This window comes from Babylonia areolata, chromosome 8, assembly GCF_041734735.1.
Source record: "Babylonia areolata isolate BAREFJ2019XMU chromosome 8, ASM4173473v1, whole genome shotgun sequence".
Taxonomy (NCBI): Eukaryota; Metazoa; Mollusca; class Gastropoda; order Neogastropoda; family Buccinidae; genus Babylonia; species Babylonia areolata.
This window is the reverse complement of record NC_134883.1, coordinates 38,553,441-38,574,450: the sequence shown is the minus strand read 5'-3', so window position 1 is coordinate 38,574,450 and position 21,010 is coordinate 38,553,441. Positions and strand designations below refer to the sequence as shown.

The 21,010-nt window shown below is 45.7% G+C and overlaps 1 protein-coding gene across 1 annotated transcript in view; it reads left to right on the top strand.

Annotated features, from left to right (window-relative positions):
- The window catches only part of LOC143285280 (voltage-dependent calcium channel subunit alpha-2/delta-2-like), a 63,193-nt gene that overhangs the window by 41,380 nt on the left and 803 nt on the right, over positions 1–21,010 (top strand). Inside the window, exons 7-11 of the mRNA XM_076592539.1 lie at positions 1,658–1,708; positions 8,912–9,011; positions 13,592–13,669; positions 15,229–15,318; positions 15,858–15,989. Coding sequence (XP_076448654.1) covers positions 1,658–1,708; positions 8,912–9,011; positions 13,592–13,669; positions 15,229–15,318; positions 15,858–15,989 — 451 coding nt within the window. The remainder of the gene's footprint in view (positions 1–1,657; positions 1,709–8,911; positions 9,012–13,591; positions 13,670–15,228; positions 15,319–15,857; positions 15,990–21,010) is intronic.

The following is a 21,010-nucleotide window of genomic DNA, read 5'->3' as shown; positions in this document are numbered from 1 at the left end:
TCCATGTAAAACTTGATGCGCTGAAGACAAAGTATAGTAAAATTGTTACATGCATCTTTGGTAAGTAGTTCAGCTTGCATCATTGTTTTTTTCACTGTCAGCAGTTAATACCTTCTTGCCAAAGTATTTCAAAGAGAATAACTGTTCTGCAGATGATTTTTGGAAAGTTATTTCTGATGAGGTTCTTATGGTCGAACTTTCACAGGCATTAGTTCATAGCCCTATTTCTACATTCTTTTAATGTACTTCAGAATTGTGTTAATGGTTTCTGATTATTATTATCATTATGGCATTGTTACTGTTAGATGTAATTGCATGTTATGCATTTTTTGGTAGTTTTCTACCATTTCTGATTTTCCTATTCCCTCTCTTCACATACACACACACGCACACACACAAGCAACAAAAACTTTAGAAGCATTTGACATCACTGATTTCCTTGTGCAAAAATTGCATCAGCCAGTGGCGCAGCATTACACTTCATAACTGCAGATAGTTATTTAAATCTAGGATCTATAGCCAGTGCACCAAAGATACATTCGCATTACATCCATGCAGTAACTCAAACATAACATTTTTTGTGATCCGCAAGTAATGATACATCTTGTAGACAACAAAACAACAGTTTAAGTTGGAGAGAGAAAAAAGTCATTATTTGACTGTAGTGTCTAGCCTTAAGTGCCCTGAGCTCTCAAAGAGAAAGGGCTAACCATACAATGCATGTGATTATTATTAGTGGTAGTACTATAGTAGTAGTTGTAGTAGTATTGTTATTGATATGATGATGATTATTATTGTTGTTGTTATTATTATTATGTCAAGATTGTTGCAAAATGACATGGCATTTCATGTGTGCCGAGTGAACTTTAGCATGGACAAATGCCTCTGACAGCATCTTGTGGCAATTGCTGAGCAGTAAAGTTGTGAATAAAAATTGAAGGGAGTGTCCTTTTTTTTCCAGATTAGTAGCAGTCACACATGAACCATGAGGGCTTTATCTCTCTTCTGTTGTTTTTTGTTGTTGTTTTTTTGTTGTTTTTTTTGTTTTGTTTTTTTTAATTAATTTTTTTTTTCAATCATGTTATACTTCGGATGCATCTAGTTTCTGGGGTATACAGTATTAAATGTACAGATTAAGAGAATAGACATGTCACATGTTTGATACCAATTTGTTTTGCATATTACACAGTGCAATATTTGTTGTTTGTTATCTGCTGATTCAGAATATAACTACCTACAAATAGGACAGAAGTAATGATACCAAATTCCTTGAGAAAAGTAGGGTGGGTGGGTAATTCATTTGTGTGACTGATTATTTTAAAAGAATTTAATTAAAAGCAAAGAAACGCACACAAACACACACACACACACACACACGTATGCACACACACACACACACACACACCCTCTCCCCTCCCCCCCAAAAAAAAACAAAACAAAAACAAAACAAAAAAACTAGCACATGTATGGGGAAAATTAACAAAAGAGCCAAGGTACTGTTGCCAGTACTGGCAAAAGGGGGATGGGGAAAAGATATCAGTAAGCTAAATGCCAGTCTGGAAAAAATGAGCGCTTTGTTTTCCTGTTGACATTTCCAAATGAAGCTGGAAGGTGATGACAACATGATCAGTGAGTTCATTTCTTCCTGTACTTCCAGGTACACTCAGGGGTCCAGTTCTCCAAAGGATATGATGATTCTTATTGACACGTAAGTTTGTACCTGTCTTCTTCTTTCTTTTCTGGTGTGTTTGCGTGTGTATACATATGTATTGTGCATTTGGTTATGTATGTGTATGTATGTGAGTGTGTGTGACTAAATGGTTCCCTGCATTGTACACCTCTCCTAAAAGTATCATACTGGCTTCCTGCAGAACAGAGAATAAAGTGCAAGATTTCATGTCTCTGCTTCCATATTACTTCTGATACTGCACTTTGGGTATATTCTGACCTTTTAAGCAGGTATGTACACTGAAGGTCTCTCTACTCTTCCTGTGACGAAAGAATCTTTTGTATTCCCAAATTCAGCATAGAAAAACAAAGCAAGAGAGCTTCAGGTTCCTCAGTTTTACTAATCTGGAACTTAATGCAAATATTCAGTCATTCCTATTCAAGCAGTCTCTATGTAATTAGGCACTCTGTATTCTGTTGATCACAGCGGTGCTAGCCAGTGGTGAAGGCTGAAAGCGAGAGGTGACAAGCACACAGACACTTCACCAACACACTAGGTGCTTCAAACCACCAAAAACATACCGCTGGCTAGCACCGCTGTGTAAAAAAGCACTGTAAAAAGAAAGCTGAGTGCATCTTTCTGCCAGTACACAGCCTCTCCACTACTGTGTAGTGCCTCTGAATGTAGAGCTCTGAATGCTCTCCTCTGCTGTTGTGAGACATATCCCAACAACTCAAACAGTTCCATCAGCCTCCCAAAACCTGGAGGGGGTCAGGCTGGTGTTCTCCTGACCCACTCCTGGGAGGGTCACTACCTTGTCGTGGTCGGGAGGCTTAGTGGCCAGTGATCGAGCGAGCTATGTCGGCGGGGGCATCAGTGCTTCTTGGGGTTTGGTGCTCTGATCCCAGGTCTTAATTGACAGCCTACATAGCCATCGTAGCTGTCAGGGCTGAATAAGTGGTGGTTTTGTACTGATGCCCCTGATAGGGCTTCCCATGCCGAACAGGTCGTGAGTGAGGCCCAAACTAAACGTGACCCACTGTCCCTTTCGCTGTTCTCTATTCTTCTTTTTACTGCCTCTTTGCTGTCCTCAGCTCCCCATCAAGCCTTCTTTTCCACATTCTTTTTTTTCTCTGCGGCCTTCTTTAGGCCCGCCGTGTTTGCCGTGCGGCGCGACCTGTGATGGAGGGGAATGAGATCCTGGGGATTGAGAGAGCACGCTGCTCTCAACACATCCCTTTGGCTCGGACCTCTCCTAAGACAGGCGGCACACATTGGCCCGTGTGTGTCAATCAGCTACCCCTTCGTGGGGCTGGGTCAAGACTGGCAGTTTAGTGGCTGACAAAGGTAACCCCCGTAGTGCTCGGTTCACTGTCCCCGGGAGCTGGGCATGATCGGGGGGGAACACGTTGGAGCTGGACTGTTGGTCGTATATCCCTCCCGAAACCTGGAAGGGGTCAAGCTGGTGTTCCCTTGACCCTGGCCCCTAAGTTGGACCCCATGGTGGGTGGGTAAGGGATGGATGAATTCAGTTTTTTTTCAACATGACTTCCAAAAAACTACACCCCCCTGGCTCGGGTAAAAGAAGAAGACAGGGAACGGATGACTCAGACTCCGATTCGGAGGTCGTTGAGACCTCTGGATTTTGGCCATCGTGGCTGGTGATGGAGGGCGCTGATGACGACAAGCCGTTGTCGGCTCTCAGCCCCTTCGCTATCCAGAAGGGCTTTCAGTGTCTGGCAGGATCGCTGAAGTCCATCAAGAGGCTGAGGAGCGGAGCATTTTTAGTTCAGACGGAATCCAAAAGGCAGATACAGCTCCTTCTCAAGGCGACCACTTCCGTGGATAGGGCGGTGAAGGTTTCCCCTCACAAAGGCCTCAACTGCTCAAAGGGGGTCATCAGATGCCCGGAGTTGAAAGGTGTGTCTGAGGCCGAGATCAAGAGCGAGCTGTCCTCTCAGGGAGTGACCGAAGTGTACAGGGTGACGGTGAGGAAGGGGTCGGACAGAGTCCTGACCAACACTTTCTTCCTCACCTTCTGCTGCCCGGATGTCCCCAAGGACATTCAGGTCGGATACCTCATGGTCAGCGTAAGCTTGTATGTGCCGTCCCCCCTGAGATGCTTTAAATGTCAGAAATTCGGACACGTCAGGGACCGATGTAAGGAGGAAGAGGCGTGTGGCACCTGTTCGAAGGCGGCGCACCAGGGCGATTGCGTCAATCCAGCCCGGTGCGCGAACTGCGGAGGTGGCCACCAGTCCTCATCGAAAGTCTGCCCCGTCTGGAAAAAAGAGAAACAAATCCAGAAAGTCAAGACAGAAAAGAAAATTTCCTTCTTTGAGGCAAGGAAACAGGTGGAGGTCGCGTCGCCTAAGGTGTCGTATGCCTCTGTCGTCAGACCCAGGACGGTGGACGTTGCAGTCCAGACGACGTCCACAGGAACGCAGACGGACGACTTAACCGCCTCGTCGGAACCGTTGGCCTTGGGTGGAGATGCCGTGTCCACCCCTTCCCATCCTGTGCGGCAGTCCTCAGGGGCTGCTGGGCGGGAGCGGAAAACCTCGGGCGGAGGCACGTTGTCCTCCTCCCGCCCCACCCCACCCCCTGGCACCCCTCGCCCCGCCTCTCGTCTGTCTGGCCCTCGGGCTGGCGGAAGTGGCCGGAAGCCCCCCGTACCTCCAAGGCTCAAGGAGGGGAGGGTTGCGGCCTCGGCGGGATCGGGACGGGTCGAGGTGGTGGATATTCCGACTCGGTCGGAATCCGAAAAATTTATTTCGAAAAACAAATACTCCATCCTGGCGGACCTTGAGCCACCGCAAGCACAGGAGCAGGGGGTAGCGATGGAATAGGCTGCTGCTTTATTATTTTAACCTTTTTTAATGGCAGTGATCCACTGGAACATCCGGGGGTTCCACGCCAATTTTCAGGAACTCCAGCTGCTTTGTCGTGCTTTGAAACCCTCAGTGCTGGCGCTGCAGGAGACTCTGCAAAGAGATGGCAAGGTTTTATCTCTCTCTGGTTTTAACTCCGTTTTTAAACCCGCTCAACCGAAGCAAGAGGGATTGATGGGAGGTGTCGCTCTTTTTATTCGCAAGTCCCTTTTATACAGTACAGTTCTTTTAAGCACCCCTTTACAGGCGGTGGCAGTCAGAGTCACGCTTGAGAAAACCATCACTGTCTGCTCTCTCTATCTTCCTCCTTCCGTCCGCGTTCTGAGGCAGGACCTCATGAACCTGGTCGACCAGCTCCCACGTCCGTTTTTACTGTTGGGCGACTTCAATGGACACTCCCCGCTCTGGGGAAGTGAGATGACATCAGCCCGAGGTCTTCTCTTGGAAAACCTTCTTTCAGACATGGACTTGTGCTGTCTTAACGACAAGTCTCCCACTTACCTGCATCTGTCCTCTGGAAAGCTCTCGTGTTTAGATCTGTCGGTCTGCGATCCATCGTTGGTCCTGGACTACGAGTGGAAAGTGCACGACGATCTGTACGGGAGTGACCACTTTCCTGTCGTCCTCCGCCCCACAGATGGAGAAGGTGACTCTCTGCCTGACCGCCTGTATTACGACAAAGCAGACTGGAGTTTTTTTACCACCAAGATAAGAGCGGAGCTGCAGGAAGAAACAGTATTGAAAAGCAAGGACCCTGCTGACACTCTGACTCGGATCGTTTTAGATTGCGCCAAAGCAGCAGTCCCATCGTCTACCTCCAAGCCTCAGGTCCCTAGAACGCCCTGGTTCAACGCGGAATGTCGGGAGGCCCGCAAGTCTCGGAAGAGAGCGCAGCGACGCGTCTTCCGGAGACCGATAGCGTTCGAACCCATCAACAGCTGAGGGCGAAAGCCAGGTATGTTTTTAAAAAGAGCCAGAGGAAGTCATGGAGAGATTTTTGCTCTTCCTTAACCTCCAACACACCCAAGAAAAAAGTGTGGAGGGTTTTAAAAAGAATTAAGGGCAAAAACGTATGCCCGACCTTTCACCATCTTAAACTTTCAGACGCTCTGGTCACAGAGAAGAAAGCAGTTGCCAATTTGCTCGCCTCCACAATAGAACAGAACTCGAGATCTGCTAACAAATCTGCTCGCTTTCTTAAAACCAAAAACCTGTCAGAAAAAACACCATGTAACTTCTTTTCCGACAACACAGAGAATTACAACCTTCCTTTCACAATGAACAAACTTAAATCTGCCCTTCAGACCTGTACGGATTCCTGTCCAGGAATGGACGAGGTCCATTATAAACTCCTAAAGCACCTTCCCCAAACCTGTCTGGACACCCTGCTTATTTATAACCACATCTGGGTCACAGGCTTCTTTCCACCCTCCTGGCGGAAAGCCCTCATAATCCCGCTGCTGAAACCGGGAAAAGACCCCTCGAACCCCTCCAACTATCGCCCAATTGCACTGACCAGCTGCGTCTGCAAACTGATGGAGAAGATGGTCAACGGTAGACTGATGTGGAAACTAGAGACCGACAGCCTTCTGGCGAAAGAACAGTGCGGTTTCCGCAAGCATCGCTCTACCATTGACCATCTGGTTCGTCTGGAAACCACTGTAAGAAATGCTTTCGTGAACAAACAACATGTGGTGGCCATATTTTTTGATTTGGAGAAAGCTTACGATACCATGTGGAAGTTTGGTATTCTCTCTGACTTGCACAAGCTCGGCTTCCGAGGACACCTGCCTCAGTTCATCCACAATTTTTTTTCAAGACAGACAATTCCAGGTGAGAGTCGGCACCACCCTGTCCGACATTCACGAGCAGGAGCTGGGTGTCCCGCAAGGGAGCATCCTGTCGCCGGCTGGTCCGGTCCAAACTGGATTATGGAAGTGTGGTATACGGCTCGGCCAGACCGTCCTATCTGAAACTGTTGGACCCTGTACACCACCAAGGGCTCCGTCTCAGCTTAGGTGCTTTCCGCACCACCCCTGTGCACAGCCTGTACGCAGAGGCGGGGGAACTGCCTCTTTCCAACCGCAGACTGAAGCTGACCCTGAACTATTATCTGAAATTGTTTTCTGAACCTACAAACCCTGCTTACGACGCTGTATTCAACAACCCTTTTGACAAGAAATTTACAGACAACCCAAACTGCATACCTCCTCTCGGACTCCGCATTCAGCCGCACTTAGAAAAGGCCGATCTGGATGTCGGTGGCATCTCGGATTTCTCCAAGTTCCCTGACAGCCCTCCGTGGACCTTTACAACACCTGAGGTCCGATTCGATCTGGCCTCGTACCATAAGGACACCACCAGTTCTCTGGCCTGCAGAACCTACTTTTCGGAACTGTGCCACAAATTCCCCACTTTTCAAAGCATCTTCACTGACGGTTCCAAGTCAGAGGACGGAGTCGCCACATCTGCGTTCTGTCCTGCCTTTCCTGACTGGCCCTCAACGGAACACATCCTGTCTGACAGCTCGGTGTACACCGCGGAACTGACCGCACTGGTTCTGGGGTTAAAAATGGTTCTCTCTTCGAAACAGAAGAGATTCATGATCTTTTCCGACTCCTGGTCAGCCCTGGAGGCGATCACCTGCAGGAATATCACTCATCCCAAACTGCTGGAATTTTATGAAACTTTTACTCTTGCAACGAAGAAAGGATACGAGGTTGTGTTGGCCTGGGTTCCAGGACATGATGTTGGCCAGGAACGCTGTAAAGAAAGAATTGTCCAGATCCTTTGTGCCGTATACAGACATGAAGCGGAAGGTGAACACCTACGTTAAGGATCTATGGCAAGAGGAGTGGAACACCCAGACGGACAAAAAGCTCTTCCAGATCCGTCCGGACCTAAAAGAGACCCTCCCTTCGGGGGTGAAGAACAGAAAGGAGGAGTCTGTGCTGTGCAGACTGCGCGCGGGGCACATTTTTTTTTACTCATTCTTACTTGTTGAAGGGGGAAGAGGCCCCTCGATGCATTCCCTGTGATGAGCCTCTCACCGTGAAACACGTGCTCCTTGATTGTTGGGATCTGCATGACGTTAGACGCAGACATTACACGGCAGTTTCTTTGAAGACTTTGTTTCGTGATGTCCCTCCGTGGACGCTGATGGACTTCTTAAAAGAAGTGAACCTTTTTAACCAGATTTGAAGGTTTTAAACTATGGAAGTTTTTTTTAACTTTGGAGTGGAAAGTTTGAAGTGGTGACTCGTTTTAATTGGTTGTTTTTTTTTATCCTTGTAGTAGTTATTGACGTGGCGATAGCCTTGAGATGGCCTTAGTGGTCGGCGAGGCTCTAAGCACCATAATTTCATTTCATTTCAGTTCCATCAGCGATGCTTGCGTAAGATCTGCAGCATCAAATGGCAAGACAGAGAGTACAACTTACAGGTCATAAAAAAAATGTGGCCTACCCAGCATTGAGTGTATGCTCATCAATAGCCAGCTCTAATGGAAAGGACACCGTATGGAGGACAGAAGAATTCCAAAGTGCTGCTCTGTGGACAACTGAAGGAAGGACAACGTGATCAAGGAAGGCCTCTCAAGAGATACAAAGACACCTCGAAGGCCAACCTCAGAAGCTGCAACATTGACAATACTTCCTGGGAAGATGTCGCCCTAGTAAGAACACAGTGGAAGCAATGGTGTACCCAGGGCACAATGACATTTGAGTGCAACAGAGCAGCCGCCATCCAGGAAAAGAGGAATCGGAGAAAATGGGGCCCTTGCAGGACTCCATTCCATGCAACGTCTGTGGACAAAATTGTGCCCCAAGAATTGGTCTTCATTCCCACATGAGGACCCACATCAGCAGATGACCTGCCTGCCTACTCATCCATCAGATATGACCAGAGAATCCAGAGAGAGGATTCTGTTGATCAATATCTGCTGCTGTGTGTGAGGGTGTGTAACTGTGAGCGTGCCTCTGTGCACACGCTTGTGTGTGTGTGTTTGTGTGTGTGTGTGTGTGCATGCATGTGTGTGCGTGTGCATGTATGTTGTAAAGTGCTTTGAGATGTTAGAAACCACTTTATGAATGTACTGTTCTTCTTCTACGTCTTCTAATGATAATAATAGTGCATTTATACAGCACTTTCAAACCTCTCAAAGCACTTTACAATGACATGTCAGACACAAAGCGCACAAGACCCCCTCCCGCCGCCCCCCCTCCCTCCCCACACACACATGCACACACATTATCTCCCTTTGTGTCAAATCTTTCTTGTGTGTTGTCTGAAAAAAAAGAAAAGAAAAAAGGCAGGTGTGAACAGGGTGACTTGCTGTGTGTTTATTTTGGCAGAAGTGGCAGCACTCATGGACAGGCCTTACAGCTGATGAAGAATGCTGTCAAGTCCATACTGGACACTTTGGGAGAGAATGACTTTGTCAACATTGTAGAGGTACTTTTTTCTTTTTTTATTATCTTCTTCTTCTTTTTCTCTTTTTTTGTTGACACACATTTGTACATAAAGTGAGCCTGTGAAATAACCCTGTGTGCGTGTGTGTGTGTGTGTGTGTGTGTCATTTTCTCAGCAATCACAAGTGGCAGAGAAAATACATCATGAAGATGATGCATACCAATAAAACCTGTCCTGATAATGCTTTGTGGAGGTGCACATCAAGAAAGGCCATAAAAATAATCTCTTCAGAAGGTCACTGTGACTTCCGTACGGTTTGTAACCCCAAGGCTGCATGTATGACAAAATAACTTGTTGGCGCAGTCGTGTACGTTTCACTGCTATAGTGACAAGATATCCTGTCATTGAAATATTTAGACTTTTCCCTGGTTTGTATTGAATTAATTAACAAAAACACTGGTAGCTTTAGCTTGGGGAATTTTTCTAGATTCTTTTGATAGCTTGAAACCTCATATACGTCATGAGGTAGTCCTTGATTTGAATGATTTGGATGGGTTACTGGCTGTGTTTTGCTGGCTCGTCACATGCTTAGCAAAACAGTGACGTTTGGCTAAAGTTCTGCAGTCGACTTGAACCTAAACAACCAAAATTGCTTTCTTTAGCTAATTCTCTGAAAGAATTGAAGCGTCAACTTGAAGGAGAAGACAGTGATAAACTTTAATCGGTCGATTAAATAGAAAATAAAGGTACTCAAGATGGTTTATTCAGTTAGGGCCATAGTCCCATATGAACTGGGGGCAACAACAAAATTTTGTATGTATTAATGGAAACAGTGCGACTTCTTCCATAACCAACTTCCAATAAAACTATGGCTGCCGGAAAAAGAGGGCGCTAGCCAGCGGGACAAAGGGGAGGTTACCTACTTCTGGGAGGTTATCGGCCGTAGTTTCATTTTCTCCGCATAGGCGGATAGTAGTTTGCACAGGACAGGAATGTCAGACCCTTGTCGGAGTCTGCACTAGTTGGGTCACGGTAAGTATGTTATTTAAACGTAATTTTAGATAGAAAATTTCCTGTATAAGTGTCTCTCTTATTTGAAATGCTTTATAAAGAAACAAAGCAAAACTGTGTATAGTGTTTTCTTAATTCATTAACATCATTAAACATAGTCAAAACATGGACGGATATGCATATTTTTTAGGAATGAATTAGGTTTGTAGTTCAGTAAGGACAGGACATTTGAAAATGAAATGGATTCATCCTCTTGATTCCCCATTAAGTCAGCATGAGAAATGGTTTTATAATGATATATGTGTGTGTTTAATTCAGAAATCTATACCAGAAATAAATCTGATGAGAGTAAGTCACGGGTGTCTGTTCAAAGCAATCAAAAGGTATCGCTTCACTATATGATTAGAAATATAGACTCTATGTCAAACCATTCATTTGATTGGATATGGCTTTCTCACTTCTGCCACCTACAGTCCTTGAAATTCCTATGCATACCCAAGTCCAAGTTCACATAAACACATTCGTATATTTGACACCCAGTTTCTTTTGCCTCTTGAATCTGATTAACATATTGTAAGATTTACTTGGCAGTCAACATCTAGACTTGTCGTTTCTCTCATTCTCTCTCGCCTTGACTACTGTAACTCTCTGTTGTCTGGTTTGCCTGCTTCATCAATTCAGTCCCTTCAGCGCATACAAAACTCTGCTGCCCGACTCGTCCTCAGAAAGAAAAGATCTGAGCACATCACTCCTCTTTTGCAACATCTCCACTGGCTCCCTGTCTCACACCGAATAAAGTACAAGATCAGCACTTTATGTTATAAATGTATTCACAAAACTACCCCTTCCTATCTCTGTGGCTGCCTTCACCTCTACACTCCATCTCGCTCACTACGATCGGCTTCGGATCCACTCTGTTTATGCATACCCAGATTCAAACACTCGACTGTTGGCCGCCGTTCTTTCTCTGTCTCTGGACCTTGCGATTGGAATGAACTTCCTCTTTCGCTTCGTCAAGTCTCCACTCTCAGCTCTTTCAAGTCTGGCCTTAAAACCCACCTCTTCCCAAAATAGCCCCCCGTGCCTGCCTTTCCTGTCTTTAGTTTCTACAGTTTTAGAGTTATGCATGCGTGTGAATGACTGGTGCGAAAGCGCTTTGGTTTGTCTCTGCACAAGATTCAGCGCTATATAAATACCATTATTATTATTATTATTATTTTATTATTATTCAACAAATAAGTTTCTTCATAATATGTAACAATGCATTCTTTGCTGTGCTAGATAAATCTTTACATACAGCTACAAAACTGAACAGAGGGCAAAAAAATATTCTGCAATATCTTAATGCTTTAACCACAGGTATTACAATACCATCATAAACTCATCTTTCCCTCGCTGCAAATAACCCCCGTTCCTAAAATCAGTAATGTAACTCTTATCCATATTAACCAGTAACTGTAACTTATTGGCTGAATTTTTCATATCATTCAGCTGTGTCTGGAGACCAACAACTGTCTCAGAGAGCAAAACTAAGTCATCGGCGAGCAATGATATAAACAATTCCATAAGATCATTTGTGCACCGTGCCTTCCCTTAATAATTTCTACCACTTATTCATTTATAAGTAATGAAAACAAAACTGGACTGCATACATCTCCCCGTTTGACACCTTTTGTACTACATATATATAATTAGTAAGCTTGCACTGCATCTAATTCTTACTTTAACAACTTTAGATACTCTCAATGCAATTAATAATTTTTCCAATTACTCCATTTTAATAATAATGGGCCATAATAAATTTTGATTAATTGAGTCAAATGCCTTTTCAAAGTCAATAAACACCACATAAAGTTTACAGCTGCATGAAAATTGTTTCTGTATTAGAGCAAGAATAGTAATATGGTTAATTGTTGAATGACCTTGTTTAAACCCAGCTTGATGTTCTCCGGTTATATTTTTGTATTATACATATACCTGAAGTGTTTGGTTGATAATAGTGCTATGTACATTACTACTGATATCATAGTGTGAAATGCTTCTGTGATTATTGGTGTATTATTTACATTGCATTTTTTTTATGAAGTGGAAGAATGATAAATTCACACCATTTTTCAGGAAAGTGAAACATTAAAAAATTTCATAATAAGTCTACATTTATTTCACATGGAGCTTTTAAAAGTTCTCAATTAAAACCGACAGACCTGCTGCTTTTCTATGTTTTTATTTTTCTAAGGGCAAATGAAACTTCTCAACTGGTTGGATGATTCATGGCTTCAGCTTCCATGTCTGGTAAAACATAATGATAATAAAGAAATAAAATAGAATAATGAAGTGCTCCTCTATAGCGCTGTTCCCTCACAGAGAAGCTCACAGCGCTTCACAGATTACACATAACAAAAAGAAAAAAACAATTCTCAAGAAAATTCAGTAACAAACAGTCATTCATGGTGCTCTGCAAATTGCATGTTACAAAAGAGAAGCAACAATCATGAGAAAAAGAATCGGCCATGAAGAAATGGTCGCCATGCTCTCATCATGAACAGCACACACACACACACACACACACACACACACACACACACACACACACACACCACCTCCACCAACACATATACACACAGCACTGGGAAAAGTAGTACATCCCTCATATAACAGTATGTTAAACCCAGTTAGACTAAACTGTTACTCAAATGCAAGACACAAAAAAAAAAACAAAAAAAAAAAAAGTTTTCAGCAGGGACTCGAAAGAGTCTAGGGAAAGGGCCTTTCTTAGGTCAGCAGACAGTGAGTTCCAGACAGTTGGGGCTGATAAATTAAATGATTGGTGACCGAAGGTTTTCAGATTAGTGTTCGGCACCCAAAGTAATCTTAATTTACAGCTAATGCAGCTCTTTGAGCAAAGGTGTCACATGAACTTTCTGCAGTGTTATCATATGGTGAATCTTTATCTAAAAAGGCTCAAAAGTGTGCAAATCAGTCATCTACAGATGTTTTTTTAGGTTATTTCTTTTTAACTGATGTTTTATTTACACGTTCCCAAAACTGTTTTTGGTCATTGATAGAAGTGATCAACTAATCAAACATGTTTTCATTTAAATGTTTTTTCTTTCTATCAAACTTGTATTTGTATTCTCTCTTAGCTTTTACATACTCAGTATAGTAATCTTTATCTGACATTCTACGTTTTTTTCTCAGTAACCTATGCACATTTTGTCAAACCAACCTTCATGATGCTTGCTGTTTTCCACCCTAATACTTTTCTTCATGCATACTGCACACTCACAGATACAATCATTAAACACAGTCCAAGGTTTCATTAACATTAACATCAATCAGTTCAAGAGCTAGATGTAACTTATCATGACATTCTACTTCACATAATCTCCTGTAAAATTCTTTGCTATGTTCATCACTCCTTACAAAGTTTTCTATGATCTGAAAGTTATATAATAACAGCAATAAACTGACAAACCAGTGAACTAGCAAAGCAAAATTTGACTTTAACTTTCTTGCTTGCTGTGTAAAGCTCTTTACAGATCTCTTTCCTATATTGCCACACTGTTTCCTTTATTGATAAAGAGATTTTCAGTCATTGCACTTTTTTCCAGTTCAACCAAGAAGCAGACTTTGTCAGTGACTGCTTCAACCACACAGCTTTTGTGCAGGCCAACTACAGGAACAAGAAGGTAAGAGACACCAGCCACTGTTTCATTGTGTTAAGCTTCATGGGTTTACAACTTAGAGGATGCAGGTTCAGTCCACCTGAGTTGTGTGTACTGTGGGATGAAATGGGAAGACAGGGACCATACATAGTCAGTGGCCATCCTATTCATGGATGTGTCTTTGGGAGCGTTGCTCAGATTTCTTTACCAAAACCTCAGGTGTCTTTATCTCAGCCAGGTTGATGCCAGGAAGAGTGCAGCCTTGTTAACCCCTAGGCTGCCGATATGACGAGATAACTCGTCATCGCAAGCATGTACGCTTCGCTGCCACAATGACGAGATAACTCGTCATTGAAATATCCCTGGCAAATAGATTTCACTTAAATCTTATTTTCCTGGCAGCGAAAGGGTTAAGTAGTCCCAACCTGAATGGATCCCCATAACAGCATCTTTATCACCCCCATTACCTCCAACATCATTCATCATTATCAAAATACAAAAACAAATTTCCCAATTTCTGGCGCATCAGGAAGAAAAAAAAATGGAAAAGAAGGTAAGAGACATGTTGAACCCACTTGGTTTTAGATTGAATCACTACTTTAACTACATACTGAGCAAACAGAAGAAAAGGAACGAATAATTTGAAGAAAATAGAGAGAGAATGATGTAGGTCCATGTGTTTGTCATGACTGCTTGAAAAGTATCATGGACTATTGGGGCAGTGTTAATTGTATAGTATTCATTTTTATGCCTAAGATCTCTAACTAACCTGCTGGCATTTGTGGTTTTGTATGCTTGCTTTTACATATGATTTTGTTGACTATATATGATTATATTTGTATTCATGTTACTTTTATCTCTTGGTGAAACTTCGGCAGAACAATCAAGGTCAGAGACATGTCTTAGGTGTTTTTGTATAATATGGCTGTACTTGTGCTTACTTTTCTTTTCCAGGTTTCGTTCTTTTAAGGTTTTACAGGATTGATATTTATGGTCTTTTCAGCCTTGCTATGACCCTTGGCTGGGCTTTTAGCAACATTGGTCATGATGATAATATTGACAATTGTCAGAAAATTTGAATTTCATGTTTGATCAATAAAGAAAGAACCCATACGACAAAAAATGAGGTATAGTCAGCTGCACATCATATGCACAAGAGACAACTTTGTGAGAAAGACCTGTGTCAAGGTGTCGGGCTAGTTGCCATGATACAGAACAAGCAAAAAGACATCAGAGGATGTGAAAGCAGGCCATCACAACCTGAGGACTGTTATCGTGTGCTCTTTGGTTCCTCAATCCCCAAAATTGCTTCCATTGTTCTCAACATCAAAGGCGTCATTTCTCTTGAACATTTTTGTTGCCCTTGTTCACGTGCCCCCACTGAGATGATGGGAGGGAAAATGAAGGTAGCTGTCTGTGTGCACATATATGTAAGCAAGAGTGGGTGGATGACTGAACAGGTCATAAGTGGGTGAGTGGGACTGGGAAATAATGTCAGAACAGAAGACACGATGCTGCTCCCAGTTAGCATCAGAAGTATCGGGTTTTGTATGAATTTGAAAGTGATTGGGTGTTTTTTGCAGCAACTGGAGAAGGATGTGGAGGAGTTGAAGGCACAGGGTCAGGCAGACTACCAAGTGGGCCTGCGCTTTGCATTCCAGAAGTTCCAAGAGGTAAAACTTCAGTTTGCTTCAGCTTTAACTGCAGTTCAACTGGCTTATCACAATTTTGACTTTTTTCACTGAATACTGACATTTGTGTTTTTTGTCACACATATCATTACCATATTCTTATGGTGTAGATAGGCCAGTCTAGTATCTCCTGAAAACACAATATAGCTGCCTAAATGAAGGGGTAAAGAATGTGTTTACACACAAACATGTGACACTAGGAGTTGCAGACAATCTTTATCCATTCAAAAATATGTGCGGTAGTTGTGTCAGACTACACAGGATACAAACCCACATCATCATACCCTTTCGTGCTTGTGTGCATGAATCATGAGTTTCAGTTTCAGTTTCAGTAGCTCAAGAAGGCGTAACTGCGTTTAAACAAATCCATATACGCTACACCACATCTGCCAAGCAGATGCCTGACCAGCAGCGTAACCCAACGCACTTAGTCAGGCCTTGAGAAAAAAAAAATCATGAATGTAGTAGCATTATAAACAGGTGTCACCATAGTGCATGCAGCCTGTGCTTGGTTCCCACAGTTCAGCCAGAACAGCAGCGATGGAGATGTGAATGTCGGCGCCAACTGCAACAAGGTCATCATCCTGCTGACTGATGGGGGCACGGACAATGCTGAGGAGGTCTTCAAGGAGTACAACTGGCCCAACAAGACTGTGAGTACAAATGGCCCAACAAGACTGTCTGACTGGCCCAACAAGACTGAGTATAACTGGGACTGTTATAACTGGCTCAACAAAACTGAGTGTAACTGGACCAACAAGACTGTGAGTGTAACTGGCCCAACAAGACTGTGAGTGTAACTGGACCAACAAGACTGTGAGTACAAATGGACCAACAAGACTGTGAGTGTTACTGGACCAACAAGACTGTAAGTGTAATTGGACCAACAAGACTGTGAGTGTAACTGGACCATCAAGACTGTGAGTGTAACTAGCCCAACAAGACTGTGAATACAAATGCCCCAACAAGACTGTGAGTGTAACTGTAACAACAAGACTGAGTACAAATGGCCCAACAAGACTGTAAGTGTAACTGGCTCAACAAGACTGTGAGTGTAACTGGCTCAACAAGACTACAAGTGTAACTGGGTGTAACTGGCTCAACAAGACTGTGAGTGTAACTGGACCAACAAGACTGAGTGTAACTGGCCCAACAACACTGAGTGTAACTGGCCCAACAAGACTAAGTGTAACTGGCTCAACAAGACTGTGAGTGTAACTGGCCCAACGAGACTGTGAGTGTAACTGGCCCAACGAGACTGTGAGTGTAACTGGCCCAACAACACTGAGTGTAACTGGCCCAACAAGACTAAGTGTAACTGGCTCAACAAGACTGTAAGTGTAACTGGCCCAACAAGACTGTGAGTGTAACTGGCCCAACAAGACTGTGAGTGTAACTGGCCCAACAACACTGAGTGTAACTGGCCCAACAAGACTAAGTGTAACTGGCTCAACAAGACTGTGAGTGTAAACTGGCCCAACAAGACTGAGTGTAACTGGCTCAACAAGACTGTGAGTGTAACTGGCCCAACAAGACTGTGAGTGTAACTTGCCAACAAGACTGAGTGTAACTGGCTCAACAAGACTGTGAGTGTAACTGGCCCAACAAGACTGAGTACAAATGGCCCAACAAGACTGTGAGTATAACTGACCCAACAAGACTGAGTGTATCTGCCCCCCTTCCCCATCCCTCCTAAAATGTAGGTATAACTGGCCCAACAAGCCTTTGAGTGTAACTGGTCCAACAAAACTGTAGGTATAACTGGCCCAACAAGCCTTTGAGTATAACTGGCCCAACAAGACTGTGAGTGTAACCAGCCGCTGTGGCGAAGTGGTTAGCGTCGCGGACTGACGGCTGAGAGGACGTGGGTTCAAATCTCAGTGGAGGTGGGTTTTTCGGCCCGTGGCCGGCTCCTACCCAGAGTTCAGTGTGCTGTGGGCTTAAATGGGGAGACTGGGACCACATAGTCGAGTGTCATCTACTTCAAGGATGTGTCTTTGGGTGTGTTGCTCTAATTGCTTGACCAACACTGCAAGTGTCTGTATCTCTCGGGCCTGGTTAATGCCGGATATCAGTATGACAGGAAGCGTAGAGTACAGCCTTGTCACACAGTTCCAAACCAAAATGGACCCCCATAGCAACATCGTCATTGTCATCCTCCTCCTCCTTCATCATCATCAATATAAAACAAAACAGTCTCAAAGTCTGTGGCCTTTCATGCCCTGCTCTCATGGTGACCTCAGTTTCAAAACCCCTCCAATTCCATATTTGGGGTAAATCCTGTCAATGTCTTCAGTGTCGGAAGATTCATGGGGTGGGCTGTTGTTTGAGGGACGTGGTGGCAGTCTCCACTCTGGAAGGGATGCTCACTCAGTCTGGCTCCGCGACTAAGCCATTATTGTTGTTAGTAGGAGGCTTAGTAGGTGGTGTCCTAAGTACGTTAAATCAGAACAGGCACCACTGAACACCACCGAAGTGACTCAGCAGCAGTGCAGGGTCTCCTCTGGTGTGTGGCCTCCTGGCGACCTAACATTGATAGTTCCCTGCAGACTGCCGACAGTGGAGGATGAACCCGGGTGTGGCCGTGTATGGGGGAATCTAAATGAGCGGCGTGGGAGTAATGCCACTGAAACGGTGCAGATCATGGGGCTGCAAAAAAAAGAAAAAAAAGAAAAAGAAAAAAGAAACACTGTGAGTGTAACTGGCTCAACAAGCCTTTGAGTGTAACTGGCCCAACTAGCCTTTGAGTGTAACTGACCCAACAAAACTGTAGGTATAACTGGCCCAGCAAGACTGTAAGTGTAACTGGCCAACAAGACTGTGAGTACAGCTGGTGCAACAAGACTGAGGATTAATTGCCCTGTAAGACTTTGAGTACAAATGGCCCAGCATGACGGTGAGTATTACTGGCCCAATAAGACTGAGTACAACTGGTGAGTATGATTGGCTGAACAAGCCTTTGAGTATAACTGGCCCAGCAAGACTGTGAGTATAACTGGTCCAACAGGACTGAGTATAAGTGGCCCTAAAAGACTGTATGTGTAACTGGCCCAGCAAGACTTTTGGTGTCATATACTGTACCATGTCAAACTGATGCAAACTAGGCCTATTGGTTTGCTCTGCTTGGCCAGATTTCGCGTGGCTAACAGTGGAAAGACGCCCCTTCTTGCCCGGTCTGCTCTTAGCCAATCAAACGCCTCTAAAAGCTATAAGCGCTGAATCATTCCTTTGGCCAAGGCTCTCCACGCCATCTTGTCAGGTTTTCGCTCTGTCTCGTCTTACGTTTTTTTTTTGCTATCAAACGTGTTCATTTGGCCTTATTTTGCTGCATGTGGCTTGTCTGTATATTATTCTTACATTCTGTGTACTCGTTTTGACTCGGCCCCCTCGATTCGTTCGTTTTTTTTTCTACCTCTAAGTTGATCCTGTCTTTCCTTTCTCTGTTGGGGATCGGATTTTCGTTGGGTGCCTACACGCGGGTACCATGCCTCGTATGCCATCCTACGAAGGCAGGGATCATGATGCTGGGACTGAGACTCGGCAAGAGACTCTCCCAGGCCTGGAGCTCATGATTTCTCCCGATAGGGACGTGTCTTTAGACGCTGATCGCTGAGGCGACGCTCATTCCAGTAAAACGGTCATGAAGGGGACCGGGGGGAAAGGGATACGAGCATCGCCTCCCGAGGTGTCCCAGCGCGAGGCAGGTAGAGGGGGGAGTAGCACGTCCTCTCTTGGTGGTGGGAACTCGCGGCTGGGTGCGGACTCCCAAGGGGAGGCCGCCCCCCCGCAGTTACCCGGGTCCCCACACGGAGACGGCCCTCAGGGGCCCCAGTGCTGTTCCCCCTCCTCCCTTCTCAGTCGACCCCCCTCCCCCACCTCCTTCTTGGGGAGAGAAAAATTTGGTTCCGGGGGGGGACCTCTATTTTGCCCACCCCGGGCCAAGCCACCCCAGTCTCCCCACGGGAGGGGATTCGGGGCGCGTGGCAACCTGCTGTGCTCTGTCAACCCGCTGTGCTCTGTCAACCCACAGGTGACCTCCATGGTCACAACGGCTTCCTTTTCAGGACCGACGGCTGCTGAGGGGCCCCGCTCAGCCCGTGGGAGCCTGCAGTTCCCACCTACCCAGCCCTAGGTCCTACAGGGAGATGAGTGGGTGTTTGTCCCCTCACAGCACTCGTGGGTTCCTCTGGCGTCCAGGGGCACCCTCTCTGAGAAGGTATGGCACCCATCAACCCAAGCATGGTTGGACCTACGGTCCACATGCTCCCCATCTGCTTCAGGTGTCAAGGACATAAGAGCTGCGGCCATGGTCCCTGCTCGGGATCGTCCCAGCTCATCCCGCTGGGCTGACCACAGCTCACAGGACGCCCCAGTGGGTACATCCACTTGGGATGGCACCCAGCAGGGGATGGACTGTGAACATGAGTGGGAGCCCCTGTCTTCGGATGAGGACGAACAAGTGGATGAGCACCCTTCGCCCCCATCCCAGGGGGACAGATTGAGCCCACGCCTCCCTAGGGACCAGCCTGAACCAAACTCGGACTTTGCCGAGCTCGAACTGACCCTCCCCAATAGGGTCACGCATGCCGAATCAGTCCCTCAGGCAACTTTGTTACCCTTGACCCTCCTTCGGCCATGTGACTCTAACTCCAGAACCACAAGGCGACTCAGAGTGCCAGAAATGGCGCAGGAATGGCTTAATAAGCAGCCCGCACTGTCAGGGGTGCTGCTTCCATCCCTCCTCCAGACAGGGAGTCCCTCTCTGCCCCGGGCGCTTTTTCCCTGGGCAAGTTCCTTAAAGATTCCTCCAAGGGAGGGGTGTGGTCCTGGTACACACAGGACCACCCTGCCTACAGGGAAGCAGAGCCCTCCACGCAGGACAGGATGTTGGTCTCACAGCGCACCACTTTCCCCACCTCAGCTACTCTTTCCTTTAAAACATTAGCAGAGTGGGACAAATTGGCCCGCCGCTGCCTCCTCGAGGTTTCCATGGCTTATACCTCCTTTGACGCGTTCCTCCACAGGGCCAGTGAGCTGTGGGAACAGCGTCCAGTTAATCAGGATACGGGGTCTCCTTCCTCTGTCCCGCCTGGCCTCTTCACCGACCCGAGGTTAAACACTTTTGGCAGTAGGGTAGCTTCTTTGTCTCACGGCAGCTGCGGACACAGCTACCAGCCTTCACTTCAATACTGTGCTAGCGTGGTGTGATGCCGTTCTCCGCCTCTCTAACATTCCAGTAGAGGAGAGGGCTGCCCTGCGGTCCATCCCAGCACAGCAGCACTCCCTCTTCAGCCAGTATGTGCCCCATTTTGTCAGCCACAGGGCAGAGACAAACAGGGAGGTGGCCTCATATTTAGCCCACACCTCCCAGGGGTGCCAGGGTTCTATGCCATTGAAGAGATCCGCCACCAGGGCCCCTTCATATACCACGCCACCTAAGTCAAAGCGGCATGCGCAGAATCAGCGGCAGAGGAATAAACCACCTCATGTCCGTCCAAGCCGACCGGCCATGCCCAAGGCCAGAGGGCAGCACCCCCAATGACTGGGCCCCGATTCAGCACCGCCAGTCGTTCAGCCCCTCCAAGTAGGAAACTTGTCCTGGCATGCACATCAGTAGCGTGCTCTGGGACTCAACGACTGGATTGTATCGGTGCTAGAGTCGGGGTACATGCTC